The sequence below is a fragment of the Teleopsis dalmanni genome, chromosome X (genome assembly GCF_002237135.1).
Source record: "Teleopsis dalmanni isolate 2A chromosome X, ASM223713v2, whole genome shotgun sequence".
NCBI classification, from domain to species: domain Eukaryota; kingdom Metazoa; phylum Arthropoda; class Insecta; order Diptera; family Diopsidae; genus Teleopsis; species Teleopsis dalmanni.
Genome location: NC_051848.1, coordinates 15,969,848 through 15,988,667, shown reverse-complemented (window position 1 = coordinate 15,988,667; position 18,820 = coordinate 15,969,848). Strand labels below are relative to the sequence as shown.

The 18,820-nt window shown below is 31.3% G+C and overlaps 2 protein-coding genes across 15 annotated transcripts; one reads left to right on the top strand and one right to left on the bottom strand.

Annotated features, from left to right (window-relative positions):
• The first annotated feature begins 920 nt into the window (after window positions 1-920).
• On the top strand, window positions 921-3,834 carry LOC119687701 (serine/threonine-protein kinase rio2-like). The gene is made up of 2 exons (XM_038102115.1): window positions 921-947; window positions 1,646-3,834. The coding sequence occupies exon 2, from the start codon at window positions 1,910-1,912 to the stop codon at window positions 2,684-2,686; it is 777 nt and encodes a 258-aa protein (XP_037958043.1). The 5' UTR covers window positions 921-947; window positions 1,646-1,909; the 3' UTR covers window positions 2,687-3,834.
• A 2,305-nt stretch (window positions 3,835-6,139) lies between these two features.
• Window positions 6,140-18,273, bottom strand: LOC119688166 (homeobox protein 2-like). Of its 14 annotated transcripts, none has more exons than XM_038102836.1 (8): window positions 18,211-18,273; window positions 11,698-11,767; window positions 10,912-10,997; window positions 10,678-10,848; window positions 10,179-10,221; window positions 8,486-9,230; window positions 7,171-8,408; window positions 6,140-6,988 (listed from the first exon to the last, which is right to left on the bottom strand). In XM_038102836.1, exons 5-8 carry the CDS (start codon window positions 10,218-10,220, stop codon window positions 6,986-6,988), a joined length of 2,028 nt encoding a protein of 675 aa, XP_037958764.1. In that variant the 5' UTR covers window position 10,221; window positions 10,678-10,848; window positions 10,912-10,997; window positions 11,698-11,767; window positions 18,211-18,273; the 3' UTR covers window positions 6,140-6,985. The 14 variants fall into 14 exon arrangements, with proteins under 14 accessions (XP_037958764.1, XP_037958766.1, XP_037958773.1 ...); XM_038102838.1 differs by lacking the exon at window positions 18,211-18,273 and adding an exon at window positions 16,814-16,949; XM_038102845.1 differs by lacking the exon at window positions 18,211-18,273 and adding an exon at window positions 16,814-16,949 and having other exon boundaries at window positions 10,912-10,977.
• Between the last annotated feature and the right edge of the window lie 547 nt (window positions 18,274-18,820).

The following is an 18,820-nucleotide window of genomic DNA, read 5'->3' as shown; positions in this document are numbered from 1 at the left end:
GTAATATTTTAGGAATACAAATAGAACTGTTAGAATTTCAAAATTCATAAAAAGCGATTTTTAATTACATTCATTCAATACAATTTGTATAAGATTTTATAATTTTTTGACTTATTTTTAGAGAACCGGACTTGGTAATCGCAAACCACGAACCCCAGCATTATGATTTTTAAACTGTTACGCTAGTGAGTTTATTAGAAAAAACATCTCTATATCCCAATTAAATAAATACATTATAAATTGATGAAAAATTAATAGTTAGTCTTGTTATATATCATACCACTTAAGCTATTGTGGCTCAACATATCCGAAGCGATTCCTGCACATTTGCTTGTCAGTGGAAATGCCAGTGAACACCTATTGTAAATACGATCAATGATTAATAACTGAATTGTTCTGAATTGTTATCTATTAGTTTTAATTATAAATTTTTCTTATTCACAGTTCATTTAAATATTTTCATAATATATTCATAAATAAAAAATATATGTTCCATATGAATATTTCCGGTTCTATTGTAAAATCTCTATCTTTAGAAAATAAAAAAAAATACTTTTTTTTTGTGTGATTCACTAAAGGGTTAACACAGCCGCTGATTAAGTAATGTGTGTTTTGATTTCCTCGCTTTGAGCTAAGCTTGTGTCTGACCTAATAGCCTCTAAGTTTATTTTGCTCAGAGCGTCTGAGTAACTGATTTTGCTTCTCTTCTTCCATTCTGTAACGCTCAGACGACTGAGTACACGCGCTGAATCTTGTGAAGCCGGTCTTTTCATATAAAACTGTTGTTGATAGGGTTTGGGAATTCATTCAAGACAAACGGCATATACAGTTAAGCTGCTACGGAGTATCAGCATTTATTTTAAAAAAGTGAATCAACTAAAAATAATAAATAAATTTTAATAAAATTGATTTATCGAAGTATTTGCCGCATTTATTTTGAATTTGAAGTGAGTAAAAAGGGAGTAGTCAATTTTTTAGACGACCGAGTTCATATACCATAACAATTCAAGTTGTTTGTTTATTTTGAAATTAAAGAAAACTAAAGTAAATTCATATAAAAAACTATTTGTTTATAATTTTTTTTAAATTAATTTTTTCATTTAACAATCTTCACATGAACTTCATCTTAATAACATGTACCATATGTAGTTGTTATGAGTCAGAAAGTTAACAAAATATTATGGATAAAATTGGCTTGAATTCCTCGCTTACAACAAATTTTGTCATATAATAATCTTTTATTACTAGAAATATTAATTTTTTACAACTACACAACTACAATAATTTTGATGCTTATTGGCACATGCACCAGAACGAATACAACAACATTAGCAACATTAGTTACAAAAAAAAAAAAAAAAAAAAAAGAAATGAGATTATAAATTAAAGATAATAACTATTTTTAATTAAAATCTTCTACAAAACTAATTGAAATTTTTAATTATTTTTATTTTTTTTCTTTTTTTTTCATGCTCGATTTTTAAATGTTGCACCAAAAATTCATTTTTGTATTGCACATACTTTATTATTTTTGCCTCATAATGCACCAACTATTTTCCTTATGCACCTGCACTACAATATCGCCTACACGAACAACAACAACAACAACAACAACAACAACATTAATAATAATAATAATATAAAGCACTCTGCGTCTGAGCAAGTATATAACATTGTATTGCCAGCAGCATCAACAACACCAACAACAGCAACAACAACAATAATAATAACAAACATTGAGGACAATACTGACAACTTAAATGCTGAATTTGTTGCAGACAATACACTTGAAGAGGAACATAAAAACGGAAACGGAAACATTGAAGCGGAAACCAATAAGTCTGACAACGACAGCGACAATACTAGCGAAAGCAACAACAGCAACAACAACAACAACAATAACAGCAAAATGAATTTCTATGATGAAAATGCTTTAGTTGGGCAACAATTGCATGAAATCGCAGCCAACAGTAGCAGCTTTACAATTGAAAATAATGAGGAAACGGAAGTGAATGACAACTTTAATGAGTCATCAGTTGAAGGCATTGAGACGACTGCAACAGAAGTTGCAACTAAAGAGCTAACAGAAGACTTAGGCGAATTAAATTTGAACGCTGATAGTGTGCATGAATTCAATGAGGAGTCACAGAATAAAAATGTTGAAGATTTTAGCAGCAATGAAGATGAACATGAAGATGAAGATGAAGATGAAGATGCAGTTGACAATGGCGATAGCGAGAGCGATAGCGATGATGATGACAATGAATTTACCGCCACCTCAAGCATTACAAAACGGCAACAGCAAAAACATTCAAATTATGTGACCAAGAAGGAACGCGAAGATCTTTCATCATCGGATGATGATGAGGAGGCAATTGAAATGAGTGCAGAATTCAATTCGGAATGGGCAAATCTGGCTGAAGACTTAGCAAATGCCAATGACAAAAATAACGACTTAAGTAATGACATCGATGAGTATGCACCAGTGCCGGTCGATTTGTCAAATGACATTGCTGTTAATGATATTGCCGCAGCTCAAGTCGGCTATCCACTTAATCCAGATGCTGAATTTATTGATGTCAATGGTGTGTTAGCGAATCATTCGATGCCCAAGTTCGAGAAATTGACAATTGCTATAACTCCAACACATAATCAGGAAGGAACAGAAACTGAAGACATGAAATGAATTCAACCGAAGTCAAGTGAAGTGAAGTGATGTAGTCAACTAAGCCAAATCAAAAATATGCATTAAATTTATACATTTTACATATGTATGCAAATGTATACTAGAAAATTATTTCATATATATATATTCACAAAGTTCTTATATTCACATACAAAAGGTTCTACCTAACTAGCTCAAATACATGAACGTCTATGTTCAATTGAAACATCCTTTAAGTTATATATATATGCGGAAGACAATTGAACTACCGATTTTAGCTATGCTATTAAGCTATTAAGAATAAAAAACACAATATTTAACAAAGTCACGTGCTCGATTAGTGACTTTCAAACTGTTAAGAAAAAATTAGTTTTATAATTTTATTTATTATTATTAAATTAAAACACATCATATACATATTTTATTCTTTTTAATTTAAATTTTGTTAAATTTTGTTATTAAGAGTACTCGCATCTAAACTGATAAATGCGTTATAAACATTATTAACGTATAAATTTATCTTCTTTATAAGTTAAGTGGTGAATTTTGTATGAAAAATCGTTCACAAATTTGATAAATTTACATGAAAATTTATCGTATAAATTTATCGCATAGATTTAAATGTTGTCAATACAGAGTTACATTTCAACGCAATCAAGTCATTTACAAAACTATCTTTGCAAAGATTTTTTAGTTTGGACCTTTCACTAAATTTCAGCATTTTATTTTATTATTTATTGATAGCAACACAGTTGATCGATAAAGTTTACGTAAATAATTAATATTGCATCGATATTAGCTAAACGTTTGCGCTGCTGAGCACTACATATTGCGCCATCATAATTATTGCTGATATAAATAGTGCTATCATAAAGCAGATTTATTAATTTGCACAAATATGTGACTAAGTGCATTCATTTAACTCTGTACGTAGACGCATAAAAGTATACATTTGATAAATTTATATGCTTAGATACCTTAGTACCCCTATTATGTTTGACTAAAAAAATTGTTTAAATAAGTTTATCATTCTAAAGTATTATCTTATATGACTGTCAGGAACACAATAATATAATTAAACAAATTGAAATTATGTCGAATATGCGAAAGATACTCATATTTCTTTGATCAAATATTATGCATACTTATACTTATATATTTAATTTATTGCCAATAATTTTCTTTAAAATAAAAATATAAATGAATTTATTTATAGAACATTTTGGTTTTATTTTCTCAATTTTGTAGTTGCCACACTACTATAAATAAAGAGTTAAATTCGTCAAAGTACACTCAAAGTTCCATAACTCAAACTTCTCCCATGCAAAACAAAATAAAGGTATTTCCTGCTCTAGATGTCTCTACCTGTTCTTGCATCGTCGTAGATTCAGTTAGCCGTCATGCAGTTTCTAATTTTTTGAAATATTTTCACAAAAGTGAGGGTATAACTGACCCGTAAACTTAGGCGTGGGACACTAATTTAATTACTTCGTTGTTTTAATTTTATATTTAGATACATTATTAATGCAGTGAATGCCAATCGACACGGAGTAGAGTAGTTGTCTTGGATGTCCTTGCTGTTGATCCGATTGTTGTACCGATTTTGTTCTCTTCTGGCCTGTTATTAAAGAAGATCGTATTGAGATATATTTTGTGTAACTATTTCTAAATATCGAAATATTCTTCTTTTTTTTATGCCTTCGGTTGAATATTTCCTTAAGTGAAAATATTATTTTATATTTTACTTCGAAGTATATCGGCTACAGTAGACGTTCTACAGCCAGTTGTAACAATAAAATTTCTGATTATATGCCTTTGGTTGAATAGATCCTTATAGAAAAATATTCATTCAGATTTACATAAAATTATTTCGCTTACAGTAGCCGTACTACCGATCCGATACTGCCGATCACAACGATATAATTTTAAATGTAAGTTATTCCTTCGTTTGTGATATTATTTCTTTATAAAAAAATTTTTTATTTGCAGCTAGCGCTAATTTGGACTTGTGTTCTCTAGATGCTTATGCTTTAGTGATTATTTTTCAAGTCCCTATCTGAACAAAAATGTTCCTTAATTTCGTTCTAACCTTAAAACTGAATTTTGTATGGAAAAAGCAACTTACATAATTTCGCTGAAACGAAGATGAAATTAAGATTTTTGCGGAATAAAGTAGTGTCTGAACACACTATTACGGCGAATATTTTGGCAATTCTAGTCTTACGTTCCTATTCTTTCCCTATTCTGCAGTCTTTCCCTATTCTGCAGTCTTTCCCTACTCTGCTGCTTTATTTTAATTCTTGTGAAACGTGTTTAAATGATAAAATAATATATATACTTTTTTTCTTAATAAATTAATAAAGTAATTTATATTTATGAAACTGGAAGTGATGCAGAAAGAAGGTTTGTATATATTACTTCGATCACTTCGATATATTACAACTGCCTGGAATGGTTTGGGTTTTGGTAAGTTGTTTAGGTAGAATAAATATTTTAAATATTAATTTATCTATTTTAATTCCAGGTTGTTTTTACCAGTATGTGTTCTTTTCGTAATTTTAATATATATACCTGAAAAGATGTGATGTTTTATAAAAAGTCTGTTGTGTTTGCATGTTTAGTAAAAATTTCCATCCTTATACCAACATGATTTTTAAATCCATTAAAGTAGAAGAACCATTTAGATGTCAATTATCAAGTATTTAATAAATATAAAAACTGGGGCACGATATTAGTTATATGATGGAACAGCCTTGGAGGTAGAAAGTGTATATTACTGCATATTTTTCTGGAGTGCAGTTTTTTTAAGAATAGCAAAAGTAGATCTCCTCATACGAGATTTCTTTTTTTTCATAGACTGAGACTAGACTCCCATGCAAAACTTATATCAAGCTTTGATTAATACATCTTTATATTAATTAATGAACTCAATTTTATTTGATCTTACATTAAAATTCAGTACAATGTAATATTTCAATATTTAAACTAACATGTTTCTTAGTTACTTATAATTTTTAGAATTACATCCGTTTTTAAAAAACGTCTTGAAACATTTTCGCCTTAAAAAGCCATACCATTGCAGCGTAAAAACTATTACTAATTTAAAAAATTTGTCATAAAATAATTTTATAAATGGCATTCTTCATTCAAATAAAAATGTTGCACAGTCGTTTGTTGAGATTAATTTTCTTATATTGAAATTCAGGAACGCAGTCCGCATACTTTAATTTTGATATCCAAATAGATTAAAATTTTTGAATGAGAAGTGACGTCACTTACTTAGATTCATCTAATTGTTCTTAAAAAGTATAAAATATACATTAGTTAAATATTGAATGGAAAGTACTAAAAATTATTTACGCATATGTGTTATTTACATATATCCAAGAAAAGTAGTCCATGTTTTAATAAAACAATAGTTAATTGCCATAGAGTTTGCTCAAAAAAAAAATTTTCAAACCAGAAACTGGTTACCTTGTGAATCGAGTTATAAGCTCTCTCTAACAAGACAAGTTACTCTAAACTCCAGGTATATTACGCATGTGATAGAACAATATGTCCAAGCACCATATAGCAGATATGCTATTACAACATCCAATCGTACTGCTGCGACGTCACAACATAAATACTTTTCAAATGTCTCCGTTTCTGGATAGCAGATATGCTATGCTGGTGTGACCGCAGATTGGCAGATTAGTAGTAAATGCATATGTTGTACGGTACATTCTGGGAGGCTTAAACATATATCTTCCTTCTCAGATTGTATATCATCTTGGCGTCGTAAAGTGATTGGGGTGTTCGAAACGAAGCAAACAATTTTCTGCAAACCTTGGATGTTATTCCAGACATCGAATTTGAATTTGAAGCCAAAAATATCTAACATATGTTGTATATATTGACGACTGTGCTGTTTTTGTCGAAAATATTTTAAATCCTAATTCTTCACGTTCCAAACAGTACGATATAAACTCTATTGATCTTATGGTGGTATCGTGGACAGGTAACGGGGAAATTTAGAGCTTCGTTGGAAATTTCGCGAATGATATTACATATACATTACATATTCATATATATGTTTGAGATGTATATTGCCTTCAATTATTAAAAGTTGTCAAGTTGTCCACTATCCATTAATTTAGGTAATTTTTGTTTTGGAAAGAAAGTGTGTGTGTTGACCTCGGCTTTGTTTTTAAATTTATTAATGATTGCAATGCAGGTTTAAAGGTGGAAATTTTTAAGTTTGTTTGAGGTCAATTTTTGCTCCTCGTGCTTTAGTGGACGAGAATCTTTTAACACGCAATCATTAAATTTTCAAGTTATTTACTGTAGAACAGAAGGTTGTATATTAAAATTAATAAATATATAGGTAGGAATATCTAATTGTGTTGTAATAACATATATAAATATTTAAATGAAAGGGAACATATATAATACTAAATATTTATAATTTTAAATATTATATATATTATAACTTTTATCATAGATAATGTATATCATAGACTTACTTGAGAATTAATGAAGCTGATAGAGGAACTTTTATTCCTATACTCAACTTCATCAGGGCCTATTGGCTTTGAATTGTCTGAGACAGAATCGTATTGTGAATTAGAACGAGTCCGATTATTATTGTTATTATTTGCATAGCGAGAACGTTGTTTGGACCCATTATAGTCGGTATGGTAGTTGTTGCCTCCGTTATATTGACCTTGAGAGCTGTAACCTTGTTGAGATTGACCACAGAAACGATTTTGACCAACGTTCCTATTTTGTTGTCCATAGCCACGATTTTGCAACTGGTTATTACCGTTATTACGAGAGTTTTGTTCGTATCGCGACTGATTATAATTACTGCCGCTACTTTCATATTGACGTGAGCTGCTTGGCTGATGATTATACAAATTCTTATTAATTTGTTCACCATAAGTTCTACCATATTGGGAATTGGTTCGATTTCCGGTACTTTGCTGCAGACCGCCACTGTTGCGTCCAGTGCAATTATTATTTCCGTAATTATACGAATTACGATTATTACTGCCACTTTCACGGGTACGGCCACTAAATGGATTTTTATATTGATTATTGGGCTGCTCTGTTGGACTTGCACATATTGCTTTGATTTCACTAGAAGAGTCTTTATTGTCACCTGCGCCGCGATTAGAAAAGTATCGATTGTTTTGTGAATAATTTGGATAACGTGGTGCCTGTGTAGTATTGTTCGAAATACTATTATAATTGTAGGGACGCCTATCATTAGAAGGTGCTGGGAAGCGATTATTGTTTAATGGTAAAGATTTCATCATATTTCCTTGAGAATTACCACAATTACTAAAACTTGGTCTGGTCTGATATCCACTGTAAGATGTACGATTTGAAGACGAACCAACATTAAAATTCTTCCCGTCATTGAAGTTATTGTGTTGAGTATTACTTTCGTATTGTTCCGTTGATACATTGGAATCATCCAAACTGGTCACACTGTCATTAGCATCATTTCCATCAATGGATTTATCATCTCCCCAACACTTGCTAGGAAACACTACCGCCTCAGGATTCAGTTGACTGTCTTTACACACATTTTCAGATTCACTTCCTACCACAGATCGTTCTATATTTATAGTGTGCACTGCTCCTGATTTAGTTGCCAAATAAGTTTGCTGCAAATTGATACTTATTTGGGCATCAACGCGCTTGATAACGGGATCATCAGCGGCTTCATCTCCTACACGTTCGGCATTTGGCTGAGCTATAAAATAAAAAATAGCATTTATAATTTTATAATAATAATTATGCAAAATATTATTGAGTTAACAAAACACGTACTGTTGTCTCCATTGCATATTTTCTGAACCGATGGTTTACGCTGCGGGAGAGAGTGTTGTAATTTTGTATTGTAACCGTATTGCTGGCTAGGTGTAATGCTCTTATCGGTAGGGTAATTAACGATATCACGCGATTGACTCAAACCCATGTTGCGTTCAGGCTTACGTTGTGCAAAGGCAACATATAGTGGTTTTGTACCAACCATACGTCCATTTAATGTAAATGAAGCTCTGTTCGCAGACGTTGGAGATTCATATGCCACAAACCCGTATCCTTTGGAAACTCCAACTTCATTGACAATAACTTTGAGGGAAGTGATCTTACCATATGGAGAGAACAGATCATACATATAATTCTCATCAACTGACTCATCTAAATTTTTAACATATAGGTTGTTCTTTTCATACTCGCGCTTGTACTTAAGAACATGCATTCGCTCTGCCTTCTTTAATGCTTTGGCAACATAGAGGACACGACCGGGTGATATTTTTATACCATGCATTTGAGCAACAGCACTAGCTGCAGAGTCTGGAGATAAGAAACAAACAAAACCAAAGCCTTTAGAGTTTCCCTCTTCATCAGTCATGATTTTGCTATTTTTTATTTCGCCGAATCGATCAAACATTTTTTTTAATTGATCAGATGTGAGTTCAAAACCAAAATTTTTGATGTAAATATTTGTAAAAGAACGCGGATCAAAACGTCCGGTGGATGTTGTTGGAAGAAGGGACGACATATTTTGGTCCTAAATTGAAGAATCTATGAAAAATGTGTTGACATCGATTATGTGTAATATATATGTATATGTATGTGTGTATGCATATTCAGAATATATGTACTGAGTATTTTCTTGTTAAGTGTTATATATATAAAAGCTAATTTCATGGGTCAAGATATAAACAATTTGAGAGGGCAATGGGTCGCCCGTCTATTGAGTGTTTAACGAAGGGAACGAAAATTTTGCAAAAAAAATTTTTTTTCACGGTCAGCTGTATGAGCTATATCGCGACATTGATAGACTTAAGCGCAGAAAAACTCAGCGGCTTGGAACGCTTGGTCATGTCGACCAAATTGAAGAAAATAATCCTGCAATAAAGGTCTTTGATTCGGTACCTGCTGGTGGAAAATGCAGTAGAGGACGTCGCCATCTTCGGTGAAACGACCAGATGAACAGCGATATTAAGGTAATCGGTACTACCAACTATCGACTGACTAACCATGCTGGTTGACGAAGGCTACTGGACGTAGCCAAGGACGACTTATGTCTGCAAAGCCAAGTAAGTAAATGATTGATAATAACCAAAGGTTTTTATTTTTATGGCTATATGTCAACAAACTAAGTTGTCGTATATGGAGCAGTTGGGCAGTAGAAGTTCACAAGTAAATATGGAAAATAGAAATACATACGTAGATCTTAGATCAGTCATTGAATAATTACGAAGATTATGAGGAATACTCAAATTAGTCTGTGAGATAGATGGGACGCTGCAGAAACTCCCCAGCTATCAAAGAGTGAATGTGCCCTGATCTACTAACCCGGAAAAGGCTCAAAATTACATTACATTACAAAGAACTTTAAGAGCTAGTTGTTATATCCGATCGAGACACTTTAAATTTTTTTAAGGAAATGCTACAAATTTGTTTAAAATTGCTAATTGTAAGTATTCTGTTTAGAGTGTTAAATTTTGCCTACCTGCAATGAAGTTGATGTATCCAGTTTTGTTTTATTTTGCATCCTAAAACAAGGGAATATAGTTTATTATATTATATGATAAAAAATACGAAGTGTTTCCTAAACATCCCTCCTTCACTTCCACACTGATTCCTTAGTCCAAGCAACACAAATAAACTTAGGAGGTATACAGAGCTATACAGAGGGTTTTAGAGAAACATAAAAACAAGTCCTTTAAAAAGTTCCGCGATTTTAATCTATCAAATGCTTTTAATTTTGCTGATTCGGATATTATGATGACTAATATTATGATCGATAAAAACCTTATAAACTTTTAATTTTTAAACTTTTTTGTGGAATATATGATATCATATATGACTGACATATATGATTTCAAGAAATTGTTTTTGAGATATTGAGTATTTTTTAACGAATTTTATTTTCAGGTAGTCGTTGACTAAGGAATCATACCCTGTCATGAAGGTATTGAATTAGGAAACGTCCTGTATTTAATCCTTACCACGTTTTCAGTTCTTAATAAATTATCGCCGTAACTCTACGGCCTTGCGTTCTTAAATTAAGATATAAATGAAGATTGCTATCTGTTAAGAATTATGAGAAGTTTTGTTTATATTATATATTAACGTATATATATAACGTATATATTAGTTTTATTTGACACTAAGAGTAACTAAATTTTTATATTAACAATTAAAATAAATTAAAGGAACGTCAAATCACGTCGAATACATACCTGCCAAACGCTTATATTTGCTATATGTTTTGGCTTACGCTCTAAGAATTCGTATGGACTCGCGCTCTGCAATTTTCAAAGGAATTCTTAAATAGAAAAATCAATGATCATTTTTATTATAAATAAAGATTGTTCACTTAATATTAATAAAATAAAATTCTGCTGATAAGTGTACCGCTATATTCGATGATGTAGTCGATCAATCCCTCTAAATGTATAACTCAAACATACACTGAAACACCAAAATACATCCATGGCATTACTTCTGAGTTTGAGAATCATAAAAACACTCTTAAAACCATTTTATAAACTTTTATACAAAACATAATCAAAAATTTTCTAAGTTTCACTGTTTGACTCCCCTATCCAAGTTTGTGGCTACTCTTATGCCTACTAAATGTGTTAAAATCTTCAACAAAAGACATTCTTGCCATTGTTATACAATGACAATATAGTAGTAATGGAGAAAGGTGAACTGAATATTCAGGCAGATACGAAATAAAGCTGATTTTATATCGATCTCAGTATGAACCGCGTACCAGTATCAGTGCTAGTTATGGTCACGTCAAATGTGAAATTGTTTGGTCTTCAATATAAGTTAAAAAGTGAGAGAAAGAGAGAAAATTCGATTAGATGTGGTCAAAATAGTGTCGTTCGGTAGTGGGTGTCAGAACTGGATATCCACTACCGAATGCTACTAAAGGTGTTTATCCATTCGTCATACTATCTGCATAACATAACTCTAAATACTTAGAAAAGTTAGAAATAGAATTGTTCAGTACTCACCTGGAAGTAAACCAAGGTTAAACCTTTTTTGAGTCTTATTTAAAATTTGCACTTCTGTATAGACTTTTATCTAAAAAAAATTAAATTTAAAATATTTTATAACATTTTATAAGAATCACCTATCAGATTTTATATCCATATGAATTGCTTAAATCAGTTGAAGAATTTTTGAAACCTATTTACATGCAGAACTCAAACAGAAATAATTTTTTTTTATACAAATATGTCAATTGTTTGAAGAAATTTGACATTTAGATTCAAATAAAAAAAATGTTGCCTGATTAAAAAAATCATGCATTCCATTTATCCATAATTTTTATCAACATTTAGATAAGGACCACGTTATGAAATATGTCATATAACGAATGATCACGGAATGACGAATATCAATTTCGTACTTACACTACTAGTTTGGCACTTTTTTGTGTACATAATATGGTTCTAACATATCAAGAAATTTAGGCTGGTAATACTGACTTCAAGCCATGCATCAAGACTAATAAATAACGTACACATACAATAAAAAAAATTAATGTGAAATTTTCTACCACAAAAAAAGTTATTGGCACCTTCGCTTAGTGGCCAAAATGTTTTTACTTTATTTTTGTGGTGTACATATATAATATATAATTATTATGTTTCTTATTTTGCGAAATTCACGAAATAAATTTAAAATTCTTTGATATAATTGAACAAATTTAAAGAAACAGCCCCACTTCAATATATCTCCAAATATATTTTATTACTACAAACCTGATCAATCTTGAAAGCAAGACCCATATATATAACAGAGTTAATCAGAAAAGCTGCATAAAACACCGCAAACACAGATCCGGCTAAAACAGTTCAACTTAATTGATCTACCGACATTTAAGAATATTAAAGACTTGTAGTTGAAGACATCGCCACTCTTTCATGAAGTATTACCAAATAAAAAAAAATCACTACGAATGTTCTGTTGTGATATCTACAAATTCGACCGGTATTCCAATTAAAAAAATAATTAATTATTATAGAAAACGTACTCACGAACAAGTTCTTATGTGTTTTCCTTCTCAATGCTTAATCGGTTATATGTGTTTTTCATAACCACAATTAGATACTTAGATGTTTAGATATTCTTTGAATACAACAACCGCACAGAAGTAATGTTTTACTAAACTGAATTCAAAAGAAATAAATGACAGCTTGATATTATGTTAATATATTACGAAACGTAAAAAGTAAAAGATTGCTTAGATGAAAAAAATTTTCATTCAAGTTAGAATAAGGGGGCAAATTCAATGGACATGCGTCCATGAAATAATGTCTTCACACTAGTACCCGAGATCTTGTCCATAATAAGAATCCAAATAAAAGATTTAAATGTGGAGGTAAGGAGCTTATGCATATAATCGTGAAATTGAAATTTTTATGTATGTTGTCATAAATAACTCTTTTCTTAGGGATAACTTGACCTATTCTTCCAAAATGCAAACAAAATATTACGAGTACTTATCGTAGTGTGAACACATATCAATCGAAATGACGATAAATGCAAGTGAGCTCACATGAGTGCTAGTGTGAAAAGCATTATAAAAGAGAAAACTCATCGAACTCCAAATGATTGATACTTAATTTTATAATTTTATTTGAATTAACTACACAAAGATAGGAACATTGAATTTTTATGATTTATACTATTAACTATAGGTATCGCTACCGAAATTCCTTTAACAGTGAATTTTATTTGTACATTAGTTGTGAATTTGCGTATATATGTAACGTTCTAAACATATAACGAAAAAAATTGATGTTCAGCGAATACCCAATATAACGCATCCTCTAAATATCGAACGATTTTTATTTATTATATTTAAAACGAGCATAGTTTATTCTTAACAACGACCACACTCAAAAATGTCTCTTCTCATAACAAAGCTACACATAAAATATCTATTTTCATCTATATATTTCATCGATATGTGAATTAATGTGTTGAATTGTGGGAGATTTATCTGCTACTATGAGAGAGAAAAAGAGAGAGAGTAGGGATGGAAGAAGGATATATAGAGGAAGAGAGAGTAGAGAGAAAGGAAAAGGGAAAAAAAAGAAAGAGAGAAAGGGAGAGAGATAGAGAGAAAAAGATGAGAAGAGAGAGATAAAGAGAGAGAAATAACGAGAAAAATAAAGAGAGTGAGAATGAGAGTTAGAAAAAATGAGAGAGTTAGAGATAGAAGGAGAAAGAGAACGAAAAGTAGAGCTTAGACTTCAGAGTGAGGCCAATTTTGTGACGCCAACGTTGTAGGGGTTAACTGAGGGAACAAGATAGAGAAAGAGAGAAAGGAAGAGGGAGAGAGAAGAATAAAACATAGAAGAAAAGAGAGAAAGAAAGACATAAAGAAAGAGAAAGAAAGACAGCGAAAAAGACAGCTTAGACTCTAGAGTGTGTAGTATAAAAGTAATTTTTTTTAATCTAGTTTAAAAGAATACTTTCGCCGATTGGAGAAGATTCAACACATGGCACTCTTCCTAACAAAACCAAGCGAGCGAATTACTGTGTCGGTCGCGAATGTTTTGTAAGTCTGTGAGGATATAACTTTTATAAGAAAGTATGGATCTGCTATCGATGTTGATTACAGGGCAGGAAGATTTGTTGATGGAAACACACTCAAACTCCAACGAATCTTCCACGAAAACGACGATTATGTTCACTGTAGTCTCCTCATAGTACACGAAATATACCTAATACAAACATCAGATTAACCACTTGATCCCTTGAATACTTTTATTTTGCGTATGTCACTTCACTGACACAATTTTACGAAATAAAGATCACGAAATAGATTATCCATTTATTATGTGACATCCAGTTAAATTCAATTTTTAAATGTTCGAGATATTGGACGGATATCGCTTAGGACTGGAAAATGTTCTTTTGGAAGGCTGTATGGTGCCTTGCATGAGAAGGAGTTAAATTGATTCCGTATGGTCGTTGTCACTTACGTCTTTCTCCAACAGTCCAACCTTAAGTTAGAATCTCCAATGACTCACTCAAGTTGAAAACGAAGATTGAACTGACTAATTTACTTGGTAAATTAATGAAGAAAATTCGATAAACAGAGCGAAGCCTAAAGACGCTTTATTTTAATGTGTACAATTAATCTCCTGGATGTTCGACAAAAAATCCATACCCATAACTAAAACTACCACTACATATTGACACTATGAACTATGCCGATTTTTGCAAAATTTGACTTACGTGCGATTGTGGTTAAATTAAGCCACTGCTGTCAACCAAAAAATTTAATATCGTATTACCATCGATCATATGAAGGTTTAAATTTGGAAAGATAAAGCTGTGGCTGCGTTTTTGAGTACCGCTCTGTAGGGCATTTGTAAGCTAGAAATTTGTAGGAAAGGTTGAATCCTCAGCTTTATACTATAACTATCACAGCCATAAATACATTTGCCAGCAACAAATTGGTCCTTAACTTCAGTTTATAGCAGAATTTCATATGGAACTTCAACATATCCAGTGTCAGCAATACAGTAATACTAAATGCAGACTGTTTAGTGCATTATAATTTAATGCCCGATATCAAAGTAAGACTTATTAAGTAAGATTTGTTTAGTATTAGGTTTCAACGCAGATTCAAAGAATTGTCCAAAAGTCTACAAGTGCAACAACTTAAGGAATCCGAATTTCTACGACCTTTTGGAGAGATCGTAATTTAGTCACAGTATAATATGTAATTGCCATCCAATATAACAGAATACCCATCAAATGGGAAGCTAAGATCAGGCAAAGATGATCCACACCATTATGGTATCAGGGAATCTTTTGTCACTTTGATAGTCTTTGGTCGATACCAGTGCAACATAAGTAGTTGGAAAGTCTCAAGGGATTTTCCAAGATTTTATAGCAAAAAACTGCAGCGAGTCATAATTTTAACACTCAGAGTACACTCATAATAAACCAAATCTAAATACGTATCAATATTTTTCTCACACTACTTATATGCATTCATATTCGGCACAGAAATCATTCATAAGTATATTGGTTAAAGAAGGCCGGTGCTAAAAAATCAGCTTTCAAAGATTGCGTACACATTTGTAAGTAGAGAAGCGTATGAATTATCATATACAATGATTCATGAATCATAGCATATACTCAGGTGAGTATGAATATATTCATCGAAAATGAATGACTCGAATGACTTGTAGCATTCGTAAAAATGTTATGTGAGTGTTGTTGCTTGCTAAGCAAAAAATTTGTCTGTTTTAGGCGTATGTTGTTGTTGTTGTTGCTTTGTAAAAGTATGTGTTTTGTTTGGGTTCTGAAATATTATGTGTGCATTAAATTAGAGGTTGTTTTAGACGCCATATTCAGAAAGATATAATTTGTTTTCTACTATTTGGACGCCATGCCGATTTTTGCCATGCGGAACTTCTCAACGGCACAAGAAACACTGTGAAGTGGTTTTTAAGAAGTTAAGGGAAGCTGCCTTAACTCGAATCTAGTCACAAGCAAGTTCGTTTCAGAAATGATTTCATTTCATTTCGTGTTTACAAATATCAGCAAATGCTATGTCCTCAGATAAGTATGACTAAACTTTTATAGAGATTCCGAAACCTAAAACTGATCATTGAGAAGGAGATTTAGGTGCACATTAATTGAAATGAACATGTAAACAATCGAAATGAAACAATTAGGAAATTTCCTTATTTTGCGAAATTCACGATTTTACATGATTGGAAAGCACAAAATATGAAATAAATTTAAAATTCTTTGATATAATTGAACATAATTAAAGAAACAGCCCCACTTCAATATATCTCCAAATATATTTTATTACTACAAACCTGATCAATCTTGAAAGCAAAACCCATACATATAACAAAGTTAATCAGAAAAACTGCATAAAACACCTTAAACACAGATCCGTCTAAAACAGTTCAACTTAATTGATCTACTGACATTAAAGAATATTAAAGACTTGTAGTTGAAGACATCGCCACTCTTTCATGAAGTATTACCAAATAAAAAAAATCACTACGAATGTTCTGTTGTGATATCTACAAATTCGACCGGTATTCCAATTAAAAAAATAATTAATTATTATAGAAAACGTACTCACGAACAAGTTCTTATGTGTTTTCCTTCTCAATGCTTAATCGGTTATATGTGTTTTTCATAACCACAATTAGATACTTAGATGTTTAGATATTCTTTGAATACAACAACCGCACAGAAGTAATGTTTTACTAAACTGAAGTCAAAAGAAATAAATGACAGCTTGATATTATGTTAATATATTACGAAACGTAAAAAGTAAAAGATTGCTTAGATGAAAAAAATTTTCATTCAAGTTAGAATAAGGGGGCAAATTCAATGGACATGCGTCCATGAAATAATGTCTTCACACTAGTACCCGAGATCTTGTCCATAATAAGAATCCAAATAAAAGATTTAAATGTGGAGGTAAGGAGCTTATGCATATAATCGTGAAATTGAAATTTTTATGTATGTTGTCATAAATAACTCTTTTCTTAGGGCCATGTTATGCAGAGTGTCTCGGGCACGGCATGAGTACAATTGTTTTTGTTTTCAATGCAAATTTTAAATTTGAGAGTGAGAGAAAAAACAATATGGCCGTTCAAACTCCGGCATGAGAGCCGGCGTATTTGTGCCCTTAGAGATAACTTGACCTATTCTTCCAAAATGCAAACAAAATATTACGAGTACTTATCGTAGTGTGAACACTTATCAATAAAAATGAAATTTTGAAAAATTAAAAAAAAGCACTGAAAATAGAAAATAAAATCTACATAGGACAACTGATAAGATAAACACTGCTTTTGAAGGATAATTATAACGAGATCTCTTAGATTTAATAGATCAAATCTATTGAATTTATGAACGAAAATAACGATTAAATTAATATAATTAAATATCATTTAATCTTGTTATTTAAGTGGTCAGAACTAAATAACAATTGGATGATGTTGAGCCTTTTCCGAGTTCGTCCATCTGGTCACTTTTACCCATTGATAACTGGAGGGGTTTCTGCAGAGTCCCACCCATCTCAACAGAAGTAATTGAAAAATTGGATAAAGTCAAATTTTGAAAAATTAATCAAACACAATTGTAGTCTTTCCATCATAAAAATAATTATTATTCTTCAGAGTAGGATTTTGCTACAAAAGACAATTAGCATGTATCTCTAGAACTATACTTAGGGTAAACAATAAGAAATTTCAGCGTTGAAAGTATTCGGAATTGCTGATTTAAAGATTTAATGAGAAGCTAAAATAGCCCGCGGTGCTATCATATGTAGCACATTTAACTATAGACACACCAAACGATATGTATGCCCATGACGGTAATATGATAGCACTTATTAATTTTGAAGTGATTGTCCAACATGTATTTATTAAAAAATTGAAATGCAAGCTTCGAAAAAAAGATTATGAAACATAAATTTTAAATATATTTATGAAAAGTTATTTAATATATTTAAATGAACTTACGCTGTTCCGTATTTCTTAACTAAAAAGTATCTGATAACCTTAACTTTAGTGCAGCAAATAGTTATATTCACAATTTATTTAAAATTTTTTTTATATTTATTGACTAGTTAATAATTTCATAGGTCACTCATTTAAAATTGAATTTTAATTTTAGAAAAATTTTTATAACGAAAAATACTTTAATAATACAAATATTTCTAATTGATTTCTGCGGGATTAAGACTCGATATATGTAGCTGAATTATGTTCAGATTTAAAGAATAAAAACATTTTTAATATATAATAGTCGCGGGTGAATTATATAGAAAACAAGAAGATGAACAATTGAATATGGTTCCGCAACGATTCAGATAGCACGGGCTAGTCAATATTAGCTGAGAGTCTTAGAAGCTTACTTTGAAAGTTTTTTCTGTCGTACTGAAGAGATAGAAGGAGAAGGTGTCGTACTGGCGAAGGTGAACACTAATAGTTACCAGAGTATACATGTGTACAATAAAATCTTTCTTGGTTGTTGGGTAAGAATCTTCGCAGATTTACATTTGTGCAGTGTGTGACACGTTTTTTGACCGTTTACGACCCATAGTTCGCAATAAGGGTGGAGGAATAGAAA

Bases quoted from the DNA above. Each gene is read 5' to 3' on its own strand.
- LOC119687701 (XM_038102115.1), top strand. From the start codon at position 1,910: ATGAATTTCTATGATGAAAATGCTTTAGTTGGGCAACAATTGCATGAA.
- LOC119688166 (XM_038102836.1), bottom strand. From the start codon at position 10,220: ATGCAAAATAAAACAAAACTGGATACATCAACTTCATTGCAG. The intron at 9,231-10,178 runs GTAGGCAAAATT...TCTTCAATTTAG, and splicing joins ATACATCAACTTCATTGCAG to GACCAAAATATGTCGTCCCT. The intron at 8,409-8,485 runs GTACGTGTTTTG...TTTATTTTATAG, and splicing joins AATATGCAATGGAGACAACA to CTCAGCCAAATGCCGAACGT.